Here is a 20,619-nt window from a genome sequence, read left to right as displayed (position 1 = left end):
GTACATAACTCCATTGCACACCTGCGTTCTATTCTCATATTTCCATGTTTCACCACCCTATCTTCTCTTACACACACACTTTCCTCTCCCATTTTTGTAAATCCTCTGACATCCTCTTTACAGTTACATCGCTCGTACTATTCACACATATGTTTTACTTAAAATGAATTTTCAACAATATACTGTATAAACATTTTCCTATTGTTTTTATCATTTCATTCAAAATATTAAATACTTTTTTCATTACAAACAAAATGAAAATTTCAGCATACTTATAAATTGTAAAGAATTAATTCAAATTTATTCATAGATGAAATTATATATTCTTCTTTTAAACTATAAAAAAAGTAAAATAAAACAGAATTAAAAAAGTCAGAATTATTTGAAATTTCCCAGAATTTCAATTAAAAAAATGTAACTTTTCTTCTGTTGTTGTCTTAATTGATTTGGGTATTACATTCATTATTATTAATTTCAAAACAAATTTGCTGAAGATACTTTTAAATTACTGATAATATCTTTATTATTAGAGACCAGATTATATACAACATAAAAAGCTTGAAATATGCATGAAAAATGCTTAAAACATGCATGAAAAGTGCCAAAATATGCAACTTTAATGAATAAAAAAATAATAATTTTTTAGTTTTTTATTTCAAAATCAGCATACAATTAGTAAGTAGTTGAATAACATATCGATAAATTGGATAATTAACAATTATTTAACATTTTGTTACTTTTGTAAACATAAACAATCAGAGGTACTGTTCTGTGGCTGCTACGTACGCTCTAAGAGCCATGCAGCTAATAGGTTTGGCCGGCTACAATGTAAGATTTAATTTATTAACAAGATACCCTACCGAAAAATATTGTAAATATAGCAAAAATATGCACCATCACTAGATTTTAAGGAAAATATGCAATAACCGGTGAGAATGGGCTTAATATGCAAATGCATATAATCCGGTCTCTATTTATTATTGTACTGTTCACTTTTCTTTTTACTTTTCTGACAATAAAAAAGGAATGTACGGTGATCTTGTCAAAAATGGGGTATTGGGTTTTTTGTGTAAATCTTTATATTTTAGGGTCCAACTAGTTCATCTAGACCAAAAAAACATATGTATTTATATATGTGCGTACACATGTATGTATGTGTGTCACACTGTTTTTGGACTTATATCTCAGCATTGACCAAACCGACTTTCTTCAAATTTGGCTCAAATATTTCTATATATGGAACATTGCTTATATTAATATTTTTTTCAAAATTCATTAAGAGGTTGGGAGATATTGCAAAAAACCAATTTGGATTTTCTTCAGAGGCATTTTAGAGAAAACTTTATCAAAGCAAATTTATTACCACAAAGCATACATAAACAAAAAAAATTCAAAAAATCTTTTAAAATTGAAATATAATATTTTTATTTTTTTTGCTCTATTTCCCTTAGGTTTAAATATTTTTCAAATATCTTTTGAGAGTTTATACTTCATATCTAGAACTAACAAGAAATGTCCTGGCAATTATAGATTCTGGAGCTAAAATGCAGAAAATATTTATCACTTAAGACTATTAAAATTAAAGTTTTTAATGGAGGCCAGTATAATGAGTGTGTGTAAAGGGTTTCTTCTAATTAAAACAGAAGAAAGAGAAAATAAAGAAAAAAGAATATAAAAGGAACTAAAAGGCATTCTTTATTTAGAATAATAAGTCTGTTTAACAATTTGTACTTAGTAATACAGACAATGGCATCTCCAAAAAGCTCCTATTCAACCTGAAGAATTACCGAAATTGAAGAAGAACTTATAGAAAAATGTAAGGATGCAGACAATGAAAATAATAACGCTATAAAAATTAAAAGTGTGGTTTGAGAACTGTTCTGCCGGCCAGGAGGTATAATAAATACTACTGGGGATCAGTGGACAGAGTGAGTAGTTTTACAACCCCGAATTCAGTGCGCAGTTCCAGTAACTAGTGATAACAGTAAATGTTTAGTAACAAGTGATGAATATTCCATTGTACACAGAATAGTATTGAGTACACATTGTACACATTATATACATAAGTATTCCATTGTGGACAGTGGTTGATTACAATAAGGTGTTCGTTCAGTGAGTTATTTGTGAATTGGAGTGAAAGTGACATATTCTATTCATTTATAAAGTGTAGAGTAGTTCTTTTATAAACAGTTAAAGCAGTAACACTTGCAGAAAGTGAACTGTATGAATTGGTATCTTATTGTTAATGCAATATTAGTTTCTAACAGTAATTATAATGTTTTTAGTAAACTGGACTGTATTTTGGTATTCATGATTTAACTGTCATTAAATAATTATGTCTTTATCTGAATTACTATTTTGTATGTTTTGTATATATATAATTATTATTATTAACAGACATTAATAATTGCATTACAGATAAGTGGATGTTAACTAGATTTCTCCTTGCAACAATTCCCATACTGTAATTACTGATGGATTAGTACAAGATCAATCATTCTTTATGAGAAAAAAATAAATAAATACACCGAGTCTCATAAATAATGGTCTACATGAAACATAATATACATTGTGGATCATGACTATTATAGTTACTTTTTATATTTTGAAAGTTATTTTACTAAATTGATTACTCTTCCCAAAAATTAAATCTGTTGGTATGGAAATAACCATAATACACATTGATTTAAGAATTAAGCAATATCACAATATTTCAAAGATATTCCAGTTGTGGATAATATATTATATTGTAATAATGTATAATCTGAAGACCTTGACGTCAGTTATAGAATGATAAAAATTGATCAAATGTCAACTAGAAAAACATATTATGCATCACAGTAACTAAAATTAAATGTATTAATAAAACATTAAAAGGGCACAGGAGAAGAAAAAAATTCATATTCGATATAAATGGAGTCACATGTACAAATACATGTTTGGTTATTTCATTCAACTTAAACTCAATCCCAGTGAGTTAATTTGAGGAATAGTCAAAAATTATTAACCAAAAACACATAAATCAAAATTAAGAATTTATGAAGAATTAAGGATTTCTTTTAATGTCAAAGGATAAATAAGTTGTCTACAACAATAAAGATAATAAGGATCGAAGAAGACTATTATGTACAGAAGTACTTTGTGGGTGACATAAAGAAAGGTTTATCATCATGAAGATAATTCTTCTACTGAAAATAATAATAATTATGAAAATCGTGATACATGTGCTGGCTATTCTATTTCAGAATGTTTTTGCTCTAGATAATACATAAATTATTTCATTAAGTAATAAATTTCGTTGTATTTAATATAACATATATTATTTTTATAATTAAAATTTTAGTACAGAGAAAATATTTTAAAATACTTATCATTGTTACTCCACAGTAAAAGTAAGTTAATTTAAAAAAACGTCTAACAAATAACAGTGTAATGGAATATAAGACAAATTGCTGTATGAAAGATAGTATTTTTTAATATTTATAATATGTTATAAATATTTCAACTACATGTCTCTGTAAATTTATCTTTCCATAAAGTCAGATTAATCTAGAGCTAGAATAAACAAAACTCTTAACTATTTAGCTAAGTAATTATTTAGCTGAAATTAATCTTTTTAAGATTAATATTATTCCTTTGTACTATTAAATTATATTTTTAATTCTATTAATATAAACCACCTAGAACAGAATATTGACGTAAGATATATAGGTCAAGCACTAATTTACCCTCAAAATCATGCAAACATATTTTTGACAGTAGAAATTTTTGAGAGAAAATTAGTGCATGTTAAAACTCATACACATAAAGTTTTAATATGAATACTGTACATTGAAGATATCCTCATTATATAAAACTTTAATAAAGAATGAATATCTAATAATATTAAACAAACTAAATTCCTACATTAAAAATTTTAAATTCACATTTTTAAATAGATAATAATAGAATGTTAAATTATTCAGATATCAATATTGAAATAAACAGAGACAACCAAATTGAAACATAACTACATAACTGCATAGAAAACCTACATCTAATACACACAAAATAACAATAAAAAGTTAAATAAACATCATAAAACATACAGGAGTTAAAAATGGATATGATACACATATATATGACTTTAATAATATTTATAAAAAAACAACTATCAAAACACAATAACAAAATAACTACCTTACAACCAATATATAGATTACACAAAAGAATGAAAACATTTACATAAAGTATTTACATACCAATAATATTGCTGAAATATTATAAAAATTTACAATAAAGAAATATTTAAATCGGCAAACAAATCTAATAATCAAATATTTAAAAAATAAAATAAACAATCTGTGTAGAATTATAAAATTAAATTTAATAATCATGATGATATTTATAAAGGAAAAACAAATAGAGCCTTTAAAACTAGATTTCTTGAACATTATAGAAATTACAATAGTAATAAATTAGGTTTATCAAACGTGACAGACCATCTAATAAACAATAAGCATTCTATTTCTGATACTGACACAAATTTAGATGTATTAGAAATTAATAAGTTGATATAAAATTAATTATTTTAAAAAGATATTGTGTTTAAATAAAAAACAAAATTTCAATTTGAGAAACCATCAGATGGTGTTTGAGGGAGACAGTCATGTAAAAATTGCAACAGATAGCAGCACTCATATAATAAATTAATATTCAATTTTCATTATAATATTATAATAATGTAACAAACATGTATATGTACATGGTTTATTTTTGTATTTTTAATACGCAGTTAAATTAAATATTTCAGTCATGACTGAGGAAGTGGAATCCTGCAAAAGTTACCTTCATGATAAAAATTAAGGTAAGATATGTCTTATTTCAATATTCTGTAATAGGTAGTTTATATTAATAGAATTTAAAATATAGCTAAGTAATTATCTAAATAATAATGTCACAATTGCCTTTCCTTAATCTTCATTTTAACTGTTCATAGAATATTCAAAGTAAAAAAAAACATTAAAATTTCTGTACAACCTGATGCATTATTTTGAATATTTCAAATCTATTTTTTCCACATTGGGAACAGTGTATTTTTTATAAAATATTAAACAATGTTAAAACTTTTAGTATTCAAATTTCTAAATATTCTTTTAGGTAACACTAACATTTTAAAAATTTGTTGAATGTTTGAAAACAAAAAAAAAATTACCAGTGTGAAAAGAATACAAATAATTAACAATAAAAAAAAAATAGAGTGCTTAAAGAATGTTATATTTACATATACAATGAAAACTATAAAATGATTAATATACAGAAAACACACCAAAAAGGCCTTTTGTAAAGCGCAATTACTTTACTGTGATCATCATGATAATACATATATTCTATAATTCTACAAAGGACTATAATACAGAGATACTCAAAATTGATTTGATTCGTGAAATGTTGATATGTGCAACTAGTAATGTCTTACAGCAAGTGTTGGAAATGTCCACCATTTTCCTGAAGGCAGGTTTGAATCCTTCACACCATATTTTTTAACATCCTTTGTAGGACATCAGGGATAACGGAATCATCTCTGTAGTAAGGCTCGCTCCAGGTTTTGTAGAATATATGGGTTTGCTCGATACAGACATTTTTGGATGCATGGCATATTGGCCAGTCTTGTTGCAGGTAACAATAGTGTTCATCAGGCTGAAGAAGAGCTATGAATTGCATAGATATATCCTGGTATGCCGGACTGTCAAAGGTTTCATAAAAAAAAAAAAAATCAGGCCTACTATTCATCAATGAGAAATCATTTACCTTCTGTGAGTGCAGCAGTTATTCATCATGCAAGATGTGAAGATTTGTGCTGACCAGGACCTGTTGTTCTGACTATTGATGTAACCACTTAATGTAACTTTAAAAAAAATGTTAAAACATGATTACTAATATTTTAGCATGCTCAAGTCAAATGGTGTGCGTGATAAATGACCACACCGTTTAAAATAATAGAAAACAAATATTATACTGGGATTATACGACAATCATTTTCAGTCAAGGTAAGAGATTCACTCAACAATATACCAGATATGAATAAATATAAAATGTTTTATCATTATGAAAAAAATTGATGTTGCTTTTATTTATATATATATATATATATATTTTTTTTTTTTTATTGGTATTTAGCATATTTATCAATGACATTGAAAATGGAGGGAAGCAAGAGTTCCAAAAATATTTTTCTCCTACTTGTTAAAAGGAGATACGTTGCATATCCTTGGTTTATTCATCATTTTATAATGTAAATAATATTCTAAAATACAATACAATTTAATTAAGAATAGACAGAATTTGTACTTACCTAAACTAAGATATTTTTTATGAACAGCCTCATATGATGACCATTCAATATTCTTAAAACGATTCTTCTCCTGTCTAATACCATGAACTGGTTCTGCATCTTGCGGTTCATTTGGATTTCTGAAATAAGAAGAATTATAAATTATTTATGCCACTATTTAATTAAAGACCTGAGAATAAAAATCAGGATCAGCAATTCAGAAATATTGGGTTGAGAATAGAAATTACAAAAAGGTTTTATTTGAACGTACGAGTTGGAGATTTTCAACTATGTCTTACGCAGGACAGATTTGGTAATGAGTAACTAACATTTGCTTTATCAAGATAGAAATCTGGCTTACCATCCATCACTTTGAAACCAATGAGGGAAGGAGATCATGATTGAGGTTAATAAATGGTTGGATAGTCTGTTGATAAAATTCTTTGACAAAGCTAGTGCCACACCTGAAAATGGGTGGCGACTATATAACAAGTAGTAAATATTTTGGCAACTTATATGTACATGTATATGGTTACGGTTTTACTGGGATAACCCAGGAAATGTTGGTGAAACTTAAGCGAAAGTGATTAAGGATGACAAAATAAACAAAAATGTTCTTGTTGACAAATGACCTGTCTTGCTTCATTTTTCCTCTATTATTTTATGTTTACTCAATAAAAATTTATATCTTAAGAACAGATTGAGATACTTGAATGAGATTTGATGTGCATGTACTAAACAAGATCTACAAAATAAAAAAATTTTGAAAATTTTACTTTTGAAAATTCTAAAATGATAGCCATTTACATTTTTTAACTGTTAATATCTCCAGAAATATTGGTTTTATTGAATTATGTTTTATTAGATAAAATACTAAGTCTTATATTATGAACAAAATGACATCTCATTTGTTAAAGTTATTTGACAAATATTTGAATATGACTGAAATTTTTTCAGTGGATCATAAAAATTACAAAGATTTTGTTCCTGTTTATACAAAATAATTAACAAAAATTATTATTAATTCATTAGTGAAAGAAGTAAAAACAGTTATAAATTTTTCAGACTGCACAATTTTTGCAAATTCACTACAACAAATTCAGTCATATTTTAACTGTTTATCAACCTATTTGAACCGATGAGGATATCATTTTATTAACAATAAAAGACTCAACATTTTATTTAAAATGTTATATAAACATGAAGCAAGACAGGGCATATGTCCACATGAACTTTTTTGTTTATTTTAATGTTTTGAATCAGTTTCTCAACTTTGGCCAGTATCTCCCAGGACTCCTGTATTTGTATATATCATCATCTGGTGTTCTGACTGGTGGCAGGTCTCTTAAGCTGCTGCTGACTACATCCATCTCTGTTCCAAACCTTCACTTCATCCTGTTGTACTTCCCAATCTTCTCCTTATCTAATTCGTCCTTCTTCCTGGCTTCCTTTTTATCCCTCTCTTTCTTTTTTTTTATTTTTTACCAATCAATTTTGACGCAATTTGGAATAGTCTTTCTGGACAATATATATAAAGTAGACATGAACATGATTTTTCTAATTACCTCTTTTGGTGTAAGAGATCCCTGAATAGCAGTTTATGAAGAAATTTCCTACAAGTAGTTCCAAACAAAACTCTCAAAATTTGAATACATATAGGCCAAGTAAATAACTTATTATTTTAATAACATTTTTTTTTTATCCTGGGCAAGATAGTAAATTATCCTAATTACATGTCTCTATTTAGGTTGATTATTCTCTCCTATAGCCTTCCTTCTGATCATCCTTCATTTTTTTTTCAGTAGGAATCATGTCAGTTGTCATACTGCTCCGTTAGTGATTTTCTAACAGTCTAAGGGCAGCCAATTCTTTACTGGGCTCAGCAGGAATTTGCTTTAAACATAGAAATATCAGGACTCTGCATGCAAAATAGTGGCTAAAAAGCCTATTAGGCAAAGACTAATTCCTACTATTTATAAACTCTAAATCTTAATAATAAGCATTTTAATTATTTCATGCTGTACTGAATAAAGTTTTGCCATATTTTTCTTGGCTTTGAAAGAAAATGGTGATTGTTCGTTTTGTATTTCTTGGAAAAATTTCAACTTTCTTTTTTTAGTTTACTCAAAAATAAGTAAGTAAGTGATAAGACTGGTCCATCCAATTAATTTTCATGATAATTTCTGAAAAGATTCATTTGACAATCACAATATATAGCAAGAAGTATTTTCACATCAACATCTCAATTGTTAAATGTACATTTGTACTGAATTCAGCGACTTAACAAAAAGTATGGTGTACATATAAAAAACTACTCTCACAGTAGGAAATGTATAATATTTTTACTTAGTCTAACCTAATGAATGCTATATGAACCCAGTAAGTGAACTTGTAAATACAAGTTGATATTTGGTAAAAATATTAAGACTGTTATTTTTTAAAGAAAAAGTAATAATTTTATACTTTTCTGTTCAACAAAAATAAATTACATAAAATACTGTTTGAATAAAAATCGATCTCAGAAACTTTGTTATATGTTTAGATAATTTAAATTTAACTATTCCTTCAAAGGAAAAGAATTCAATCATTTATTTTATCATCTACAGCACAATTTTTTGATGCCAACTTGAATATTATTCAGAATATTGAGAAAAAATTTTCTTTACTTCAAAAATATAAGTGAAATGTTTACTCTTTCCATTCTTAGCACTATCAGGAATATGCATAACAAATTTTTAATTTTATAAAAATTTGGTTTTTGATAAATTTCCAAATAACTAACGAGTACATTCACACAATATTTATACTTACTGACAAGCAATAAGTCAGGTAAACATTCTGTTGTGGGACTAACTGTATAGTGAACATTATCACTTTCAGAGACAGCATCTTTGATTGGAGTTTCTTTTACCTCAGGTGCTTTGTATATATATATATAAAACACCTAAGAAAAACTGTGATAAATAGGATAAAGTAACAAACCAATGTTCCCGCTGTTCTGTTGAAAAACACTGCATTATCAGTAAATATGTATTATTAACTCTATAGGCGAAAGCCTTTTTGGTGTAACCGATATTCATATTTATGATCTTAAAAAAAAATTTTAATTATATATTATGTCCTGATTACGGTGAATAATTTATTTTATTAAACAAATACAGATATTTTATTCTTTGTATTTTGATTTTATGTAATTTCTATTTTGTGTTTATAAATAGGTTTTGCGCAAAAGATTTATTTTTGTAAATATGAATATAAAATGTCTTAACAATACATTATTTATTACTAAAAGCAAAACTTCTTTATTATGTGCCAGGAGTAGCAGATTAAAATTTAAGTATACTACTATTTAACGTTAAAAACAGGAGTATCATTAAAAAGAGAACTTTTTATTTAAAAATTTTCCTTTTTTATACATTTAATCTATCTTCCCATTACTTTTTTTTGGTTAAAATATACATATAAACATGCACACATAAAATATTAACAAAACTCCTTTTCGTTTCCCCTTATCTATGCTCTATTTTACATTCAGTAACAAATTCAGTAAAAGACAGTAATGAATGATTTGTAACACCATGGTATACTCTCTTCTACCAACTTGTAAATATTAATTAGAGACTACTCTGCAATGCAAATTGAAGATTGCATGTTAATAAAATTTTAATGTTTACTCAAGTTAAATTAAATATTTATTCATTTAAAATCTTCCATTTTGGTGAAGTTAATTTATGTATAATTACTACTTTTGAATTTAATTAGTGAAATATAAATACGTATATATATATATATATATATATATATATATATATACGTATTTATTTTTATGTTTTTATTTTTTTATGTTTTCATTGGTTTTTGTATATATTTGTATATGTATGAAGAAATGAGTTTATTAATTGACTAAAATATGAATTATTGTAACATATTTTATTACTATTCTATTTAATTAATAAACAGTAAGTAAATTACATCAAATTAAATGTTTAATTCTATTTTTCATAGGTGTACAAAATAAGAATTATTATTGTCTTAATACCAATCAAAAACAAGATATTAGAAAGATTTAGTCAAAGGAAGTTTGTTAACTGGTAAAAAAATATAAATATTTCCATGAAATGTAAATATAAATATTCAGAAGGAATGCTAACGATAGAATATATATATATATATATATATATATATACTTAAGATATGTATGAAAAATATGCAGAAAAAAGATATAGGGACTACTACTGAGTGTTAGCTTTTTGCACTCTGGAAAGATGTTTATACACCTCATTCTGTAAGATACATTAATTATATCACGAACTGTGAACTGTTCTGTCGTTAGTAAAGGTTTTCTGTGAATTTTAGTTTGAAGGTAATCAATTTGTCATGAAGGTAATGTTGTATTTATTTACAACAGAGGAATACACTGATACAGTATTCATTTTGGGTGTTTGTAATGGTAATTCTACAACTGCCGCAGTAGAATATAAAGTAAACAGGTTCTCTACTTAGTATTCGTACCAGCTACGAACATCTATCCAACATGACACTGATCACTGCAGTTCAGTGCAGTTCAGGTATCAGTACACGACATCTTTCTAAGTGGATCAGAGTTTCACTTTCGATGATTTGGAGGACAATTAAACAAAATAAATTTTTTCCTTATCATAAACAGCTAGTTTAACATCTACACCCAGGAGACAGTCTGCTTCGCTTGGAGTTCTACAATTGATGGAGTACAAATTGACAACTCTACAAGTATGTTTTGTTTACCGACGACATAGATTTTATTCGAGATGGCGTCAATAAATTATGGAATGAGCATACATGGGCAGAAGTAAATCCTCATAAAATGGTGGAAGGCAATATTCAACACTGATTTAGCGTCAATGTATGTTGCGGCCTTCTTTAAAATCAGCTGTTTCGACCGTACATATTACCTGAGCTGCTTAAATGCTGAGGTTTACTTGCAGTTTCTTCAAGAAGAATTCCTGCAGCTGCTTGAAGATGTTCTTCTAGCGCTGAGAATCAAAATATACTTCCATCACGATGGTGTGCCACTTTTCTTGTGCCGCTTCCACTAATTTAAATCATCATTCCCCTGAGAAATGAATCAGTTGTGGAGGTCTACATTCCTGACCACCAAGATTTTTGCATTTGGGGATGGACAAAGAATATTGCATATAAAACAGAAATACATTTTCATAAGGAATTGTCCTCATTATGGTTGGGGCTGAGCAATTTAAGGACAGCCCTGAAGGACTAAAAAGAGAAAAAAAAGTATAGAAATGACATTTTTCAACATTTATTATAAACTAGTATGTACAGAGTGATTCAAAGAAACGGGAAATTTTGAAAGTTGTGTTGGTAGCCGTGGGTGATTGGTACCACTTGATAAGTTGCGCCAGCCTCTCTAACCTACCACCGGGTTGGTCTAGTGGTGAACGCGTCTTCCCAAATCAGCTGATTTGGAAGCCGAGCCTCTCTAACCTAATCTGCCATTTAGTTGTCATGGATCCTTGGAGTGGTGCGCAACTTGCATTTCCTATCAAAGCGTTTTACAAAAACAATGACAGTGTGGAGAGAACGCGTAGAGAATTTCGCCGTCATTTTAATCTGGGACGGCACGACCGTGTTCCATCAGCACATGCAATTAAAACATGGATATCTAATTTTGAGGAATCCGGTTCGGCAATGAAAAAGAAACCTCCAGGCCGTGAGCGAACCGTCCGTACACCACAGAATGTTCAAGCTTTACAAGATGCTGTCACACGAAGTTCACATCGGTCAATCCGTCGTCTCTCAGCATCTTTACAATTGCATAGTTCAAGTGTTCGAAGAATGTTAGTGAAGGACTTGCAATTCCATCCATACAAGTTGCAGATCGTCCAGGAACTGCAACCGAAGGATGCAGTTGTGCGAGCACAATTCTGTAATGTAATGCTTCAGAGGATAAATGATAACGAAGAGTTTGTTCACGAACTGTGGATGTCAGTTCGTGACATCCACGAACTGGATTGGTTACGTCTTGCGATTACAGTGACGTCGGCTCGTTACACCAGCGTCCGTTGCACAGTCAGAAAGTGACGGTGTGGTGTGCTATGTCATCTTACGGTGTTATAGGCCCTTGTTTTTTTGAGGATGACAACGGTCTTGCGATTACAGTGACGTCGGCTCGTTACGTAGCCATGCTTGAAACCTTTGTTGTGGAACAACAAAAGAGATTTCCACCAATTCTTAACACAGCCTGGTTTCAACAAGACGGAGCAACGTTACATACTGCACGAATATCGATGGCAGCTGTACGGCGATTGTTTGGACAACGTGTTATTTCACGAAATGGTGACATTAGATGGCCTCCCAGATCGCCTGATCTCTCAGGTTGCGATTACTTTTTGCGGGGTCACCTTAAAAGCAAAGTGTTCCACTGTAGACCTGCTACAACGGAAGAACTGAAGGCAAAGATCCGAGAAGCAATTGCGGAAATTCCAGTTGAGATGTTACGTCAAACCATGAACAATTTAACGAAGAGACTTCGTGAGTGTTTACGTAGAAGAGGAGGTCACCTGGAAGATGTTATCTTTAAAAAATAAACTAAAATGTATGTATCCTAAAATGGCAACATTTGTACAATTACATGAAATAAAATTCATTTTCTAAAAAAAATTTTTCATTAACGTTATTTAATTTTTAAAATTTCCAGTTTCTTTGAATCACTCTGTATAATGCACTTTGGTCTAGTGTACTGTTTCTAAATAAAATTTGAATTTTTCAAACTTTTCTTTGTTTTATTCAAATTATTTTACACTATTTTGTTCAGGATTAAATTCTTTATAAGTGTTCTTTAAATGTTTTATGTGTTTATTACCCCTTTAACAAAGTTACTGTATGTCAAAAATGAAAAATAAAAAAACAGGATTTTTTACACCAATTTATCAATTTTCACCCCAGATTTCTCAAAAACTACTGCAGATATGGTTCTGAGACCTACTTTATTCTATTTTTCAGGTCAAAAACTATAATAATCACTAATTCTGTTCCTTAATTGATGCCCTAAAATATTTAATATGACCTGATTTCACCAGGGTAGCTGAAATCCGAGCAATATTTTTCATTAGCTGTAACTCATAAATGAAGCATTTTAGGATATATGTTTACGTGAACGTTTTTCATTATTTCCATGAGTAGAGTAGGTTATGAAGAGAGAACTTCATGATACACTCTGTATATTTTGAAAATAAAATGATCCGAAGAAAAATTCTTCTTTTAATGTTCCTGAATTCACGGTTTGGTTATGCACTTCATGATATTTCTAAGAAAGCATTAACTGTGTTAGTCAAGGTATAACTGAATTTTACATAACTTAAATAATTTGATGAACATTATTAATAAAATATGTAACTATATATATATATAAACTATCTTTGTGTATGTTGAATAATAAATTGTAATTCATAGGTAATAAACTGATAACAACAGTTAATCAATGACATAAATTGTAATTCACAAGCTACTGGACATTGAACATCCTAATAACTAACAACATACAATATCACTAGAATCGGGATTGGTTCGAGTTTAATTGGTAAACACAAACACAAATAAGCTAAAGTGAGAGGTTAAGAGGTTGAGTGTGTTTGAAATCAACATATACAAAGCATATATATTTGTGGCTATGTGTAATGTCTTGTTTACATATGATTTAGCTAAATAACCAATACATCAGCCATTAACAATTCATCGACAAAAGACTCAACACATAGAATTATGTGTTGTTAGGATTATATTTTAACAGATACATAAACTATTTCATACATTATTCATATACATACATACACAACATACTCATTGCAATAGTAAACAGATAATAGTAATGTAGAATATATGAAAGTATATATAGAATAAGAAAAAACAAATTAATTTAAAAACTTACCCAGAACGAGCAAAATTACTCCAATAAATCATTGTAGCTTCTGCTAATAACATTTCAGATTTTGTATAATTACGAGGGAAATGCATCATTCCACCAACAAGAGCAGCACCAAACATATATGGTAATTCTTCACCATGTATGCAGCCTTGTCTCTGAAAAGAAAGAAAATAATAATTACTTTACTATAAAATTTTATATGAGCATGAATTACTATTTTATACTTACAAATACCTTTTTTTGGATCCTGTGTAAGATAGTGAATATCCTGTTATATTCTGATAGTTCTAAAACACCTTCTCAATAATTAGTATTTTGTAAAAGGATGTGATGTAAAGATAAAATCCAAATGGCCAAAGTCATATCTAATAAACTGGCACCTGTAGATCATCAAAGTAAAAGAATGCTGGATGAAATGTCACAGCAGGCATTTTTTAATCAAAGATAACTCTGGTCGTGATTGTGTAGTGGTTAGTACTTTGCGTTGTGTAAGATAACTGTTAAGATTTGATGTCAATTAAAATAAAATAAAAAACAACAAAAAACACTACTTTACTTATATTTATATTCCTTAATTATAGATCTTTGCCTATTATTTTAATCGCTTAGAGAGAACTTCTTTCAGTTAATCATATCAAGCGATAAAATGATTGCTAACAATTTTTTAAGTTCAAAAAAGTAAATACCATTAGGAACTTAATGCGTTAGATATGTATGCTAGGTGGTTAAAAATTCTCTACCTAAATTCTCAAAAAGTTAGGAAAATATTATTGGTATGTGCAAATTCTATTTTATTTTTTGATTTCTTTTGGAAATCAGTTAGATGATTCAAGTCAGTTTTGAATCCATGAAACCAGTCAGTTTTCAGATTTTACTTTCCTGGCTGTAGCAATATATTCTGCTATAACAGCAATAGTTCTGTAATTTCTGGTATATTATATAAATTCATACCTTATATTCATTAAACATCTATCTACACGTTACGTCTATTTTACTCTTATTTACTTCCAGATTGAATTTCTCTCTAGTAATAAATTTGTACTATTCAGAATCTTTACATTTTTATCCTTTCTCCTTGGATAGTTATTCCACTCTAAAATTTCTATTTTAACTCTTGTATTGATTCTTCTTTGTAAGAGTTAAAACGCATATGAGATTTAGTCTAGTGTAGCACTGACGTGCTAAATTAAGTTGTGTGTGTGTGTGTATGCGTGTGTAAGCTGCGTGACTGGAAAGTTCAGCAATTGTGTTGTCGACTTTTTTTTTGTATCGTATTGGTGACCGTTTAACATTCAATACTAATGTTTACCTTTCATTTTCAATAAACTAATTTAGTTCCAATTTTTGGCGTGACCCGGCACCAATGGTAAAATTATTTTCTTCTGTAACGTGCGGCGTAGTAAATATTTTTTGTTTTTTAAAGAATGGGTATGTTTTTTACGTTTTTGTATTGAGAATCTTTTTTGGTAACGGCAGAATTTAAATCATTTTATGACATTTAGATATTGCATATTTACAATATTTGATTTGTTACAATATTTTGATTTGGTGGGTGGTTGGTGGGCGGGAAGTAAGTGCTAGGTGGGCGTAGGATGGGTAGATAATGAATGGTGGATAGATGGCTGATGAGCGGTTAGTGGGCAGATGGTTGGTGGTGGGCGGGCGGATAGTAGGCGGTGTTTTAGGTGATGGGTGGGTTGAAACCCTGAACAAATTTAAGATAATATTTATTGTAAGTGTTGTAAATGGTGAGAATAAAACGCTCCGTAGTCAAACTCGTGAAATAGATAGTAATGTACACGATTTTATAAAGAAAGAAGTTATAAAGTTAGGAAAATTAGATGACATTTAATACGCATTCAAAAATGTGAAAAAAAACCGCTGCAGCTGCAGCTTGTGGGATTTCAGAATCACAAGTTCAAAAACTCCGAAAAGAAAAGCAGGGTTTTCTTAAATCAAAATCACAGTCGTGCTCATTCAGCACACCCAAAAAGTTTAAATAACGTTCAAAACCATTTAGTGGATAAGAGAATTTGGATAAAGGCATTGTAAGACGAACAGTTAACGAGTTTCACGCAAAACATAATGAACTGCCTACATTAAATTACGTGAAGAACTTAAAAGAGTATTCAATTTAAAGGTTTTAGAACTTTACAAGCAGCTATCCTGAAAAACGTTAGGGTTTAGGTGGTGTAAAACTGATAATAATAGGAAAATTTTGATTGAGAAATAAGACATCCGATGGAAGATGATAGAATATTTTTAAAAAATTACAGTTTGCAGAAAAGAAAATTATTTGATTGTCTATTTAGACGAATCGTATATTTTAACGTCCCATTCGACGACAGAATTATGGTCGGATGACAATGATGCGGGAGTAAAAGTGCCGATTAATAAAGATGATCGGTTAATCACAATCCACGCTGGAAGAAAAATAGGGTTCATTCTGAACGCGATGTTAACTTGGAGTTCAAAAAGCGGTGACTATCACGGCACATCAACAAGAACAATTTCATCAGAAAAATTAATTCCTGGTCTTCTTCCATCCAGTCAGTAGTTGTTGATAATGCGCCATACCCAATTTACTTCTACAGAAGCCTTCGAATTCAAATGAAAGAAAAGTAGCATGATTAAAAGCAATATTCCGTTTAATAAAGTTATGTTAAAATCACAATTTTATGACGTAATTAAATCACATAGAAATTCAAAAATAAAGTAGCATTTTTGACGAACTATTAAAAAACACAAGGGCATCAGCTTCTTCAGACTTCCACCTTACCCTCCTGATTTAATTCCGATCGAGATAGTATGAACAGCTCTGAAAATATATATTGGTAGTAATAACCCAACATTTTTAATATCAGATATTAAAAAATTAGCTGAAGAAAAACATTAATGAATTGATTACGGATGATTAGAAACTATTGCGAACATGTAAAAAAAAGCTGAAACTGAGTATAAAAAGATGGAACCATTATCAACGAAATGACGGGTAAATTTATCATGCATCTAGACCGTGGTAAGGAAAGTGACTGTTCCGATGAACATAGAGAGGATGGTGAACTTGCACAGAATGCAAATTTTAAGTATGTGTAATGATAATAGTACAATCAACAATAAAAACAATCGTACAAAAAAAAATCTAAACATTTTAAATAAAAAAAATTCCAACATTTTACAAAAAAAAAATTGTACAATAATAATTGTACATCTAATTTAATATTAATCACTACTTAAGATTTTACTTTCCTGTCTACATAGCGTTATAGCTCATTATAATCATTCCCATTTGCGAATATGCGGTTTGACCAGATCTTGCCGTTTTGACACCAAAGGAATAAACCAAAAACCGAATGGAAATTTTCCGGATGTTAATGTTCGTATATATACGGTCTGTGCTAGACCGGTTTTTTCATCCCTTCCACATGCTCAGTACGAGTTTCAACTCCGTTCAGCCAACAGATTATTTTTGACAGCGCCAATAGTGAAGTTGTGTTACGAAAATAGAGCATCGGAATTTAGAGCAACGTTGTACAATCAAGTTTTGTGTTAAACTTGGGGAATCCGCGAGTGTGACTTTGAAAAGTTGAAACAGGCCTATGGGGAACATTGCTTATCAAGAGCACAAGTATTCCGCTGGCACATACCATTTTTGGAAGGCCGAGAACACGTTGAAGATCAACCTCGCTCAGATAGACCTTCAACTTCAAAATCTGACGAAAACGTTGAGCGTGTGAGGGTTCTTGTGAGATCAGACCGTCGTATAACAATAAGGATGATGAGTGAACAGTTAAATTTAAACGCTTTCACCGTACATAAAATTTTGACAGACGATTTGACATGCGAAAGGTTTGTGCGAAATTGGTGCCGAAAAACCTCACAACGGAACAAAAGGACGATCGAAGAAACGTGTGCGTTGATATTCTTCTTCACACTTGTGATCACAGGTCACAAGTCAGGTCACAAATCCTGGATATTTGAGTGCGATCCTGAAACAAAGCGGCAAAGCAATGAGTGCAAAGCATCTCCTCGACCAAAAAAAAAAGTCAAATGAGCAAATCAAAGATGAAAACCATGCTGATTTGCTTTTTTGACAGTAGGGGTATCAGGCATAAATAATTTGTTCCTCCAGGACAAACTGTCAACAACCAAATGTTTTACAAAGGTGTCCTTGAAAGGCTCAGGAAAAGAGTGATTCGCGTGAGACCTGACATTGCAGACAAGTGGATGCTTCATCATGACAATGTTCCGTGTCACACGGACATTTCCATCAAGGAATTTTTGACCTTAAAAGTCATTCCTACGGTTCCTCAACCCCCCCCCCCCCCTATTCACCTGATTTGAGTCCTTGTGACTTTTTCCTTTTCCCGAAATTAAATAAAAGGACGTCATTTTGGAACTCTGGAAAACTTTCAAAAGACTGTGACCGACCAGTTAAATAAGCCCTACTAGTTGAAGCCTTCCAGCGCTGCTACCAGGAGTGGGAACAATGACTCCGCCGGTGTATAGCTGCCCAAGGGAACTACTTTGAAGGGGATAATGTTGTTGTTTGAAAAAATAAAAACTTTGGTAAGTAAAAAGTCAGTCTCATTACTTTTCTCATACACCTCATATGTTGGGTGTTGATCTCGTAATCACTTATACCTCCAGAACTATGGAACCGATTTTGATCAAACTTGGTCAGATTACTTCTATACGAGATCTGTAAATAAAACAATGAGACTAGTTTTTTTTGCAGCCAAAAATAAATATATGGTTATATGAACATCTGATTTATATTAGGTATTAATATTTTTAGTCCATTGTTACCACATGAGACGTAAACAAACTTTTCGTGAAACGCGTTTTTGTTGTGCGTTACAAAAATGAGTGATCCTAATTTTGAGCAACGTTGTGCAATCAAATTTTGAGTTACTGATCGTGATTTTCTAAAAAAAACTGTTACTACTGGTGATGAATCTTGGATATTTGAGTACCACCCAGAAACAAAACGCTAGAACAAGGAGTGGCACATTTTGAACTCACCACATCTAAAAAAGCAAAAATAAACAAATCAAAACCATGCTAATTTGTTTCTTCGATAGTAATGGCATTGTCCATAAGGAGTTTTTGCTACAGTACAGACTGCCAAATCGATATATTTATGGAGAAATTCTTGAAAGACTGCAGAAAAGAGTTGCCCGCGTTAGACCAGCCTTCAAAGACAACTGGATGCTGCATCATGACAATGTACCTTGTCACACTACACATTCAATTAATGAGCTTTTGGCAAACAAAAACATTCCTGCAGTTCCTCAATCAACTTATTCACCTGATTTGAGTCCCTGCGACTTTAAAAAACACCTCAAAGGACACCATTTTTGAACAGTAGAAAAACATTTAAAAAATGTAACCGACCATCTGAAGGATATTCCGGTTTCTGAGTTCCAACACTGCTATGAAAAGTGGGAAAATCGTTTGAAGCGTTGTGTGGCATCCCAAGAAAACTATTTCGAAGGTGATAGAGCCCATGTAAAATTGGATTGTAAATAAAAGGTTTTTTTGTACCAGTCTTATTACTTTATTTACAGACCTCGTATTTTATTTTATTTACTTTTTCTAGTTTGGGACACAGAAATGAAGGTAAAAGTTGGCTTTTTACAGTTTATTGAACGCACGGTTAAATTATTTAGGTTAGGAGACTGACAACCGTGATTTGTAGAAAACGTCATAAAGACGCTTATCGTCAAACCAAACTTTGACACCCCTAAGACTTTCTTCAGATTATCTTATAACTTCATCTCACGAGGAGCCCGTGAAAATCAAGCTAGTGACATTAGCAAAAGATATTATATCATAGTTTTTTATTTCTACTTTTAGTAAGTTATTTACGTACAATAAGATAGGGGAAGATTGATCACTATGGTACGCCAACAGATAAAATAAATCTATTACTAACACCACCGCTTAGTTGTAGTTTATAATGTTTGTAAAAAAAAACGTTTTCTAAGTTTAATTTCTCTTTGAAATTTAAAAAAAAAATGAATCCTTAGTGAATAAATTATACTGTACAAACAAAAAAAAGTTTTCATCAGATTGAATGTTCAAGATTTCTCTTTTTAAATATATTAAGTCATAATTAATTTAAATTGAGATAAACTTTTTCAGCAAGCTGCACTGCATTTAGTTTTTATCAATTTATTTATTCTATGTTATACCAAAACAAATGAGAAAATTTACCTACGGACAGATAAGACATAAATATTTAATACTTTTCAAATATAACAGTTAAATCATTTTTTAAATAAATTAACAGTATTAAATGATTAAAATTAGTAAAAGTGATGATGTACATCAAAATTAAATCATTTATAAAATTAATAATAAGGATTAAATTTATTAATTT

General features: G+C 30.0%; 1 protein-coding gene across 1 annotated transcript in view; it reads right to left on the bottom strand.

Moving 5' to 3' along the window:
• Nucleotides 1–20,619, bottom strand: part of LOC142332959 (neuroligin-3-like) — a 290,961-nt gene that overhangs the window by 31,299 nt on the left and 239,043 nt on the right. The window contains exons 6-7 of the mRNA XM_075379678.1: nt 14,238–14,389; nt 6,335–6,453 (exon numbers count right to left, since the gene is read on the bottom strand). Of these exons, the coding sequence (XP_075235793.1) occupies nt 6,335–6,453; nt 14,238–14,389 (271 nt within the window). The remainder of the gene's footprint in view (nt 1–6,334; nt 6,454–14,237; nt 14,390–20,619) is intronic.

The sequence above is a fragment of the Lycorma delicatula genome, chromosome 12 (genome assembly GCF_047948215.1).
Source record: "Lycorma delicatula isolate Av1 chromosome 12, ASM4794821v1, whole genome shotgun sequence".
Classification (NCBI taxonomy): Eukaryota; Metazoa; Arthropoda; class Insecta; order Hemiptera; family Fulgoridae; genus Lycorma; species Lycorma delicatula.
This window is presented reverse-complemented; position numbering and strand designations above follow the sequence as displayed.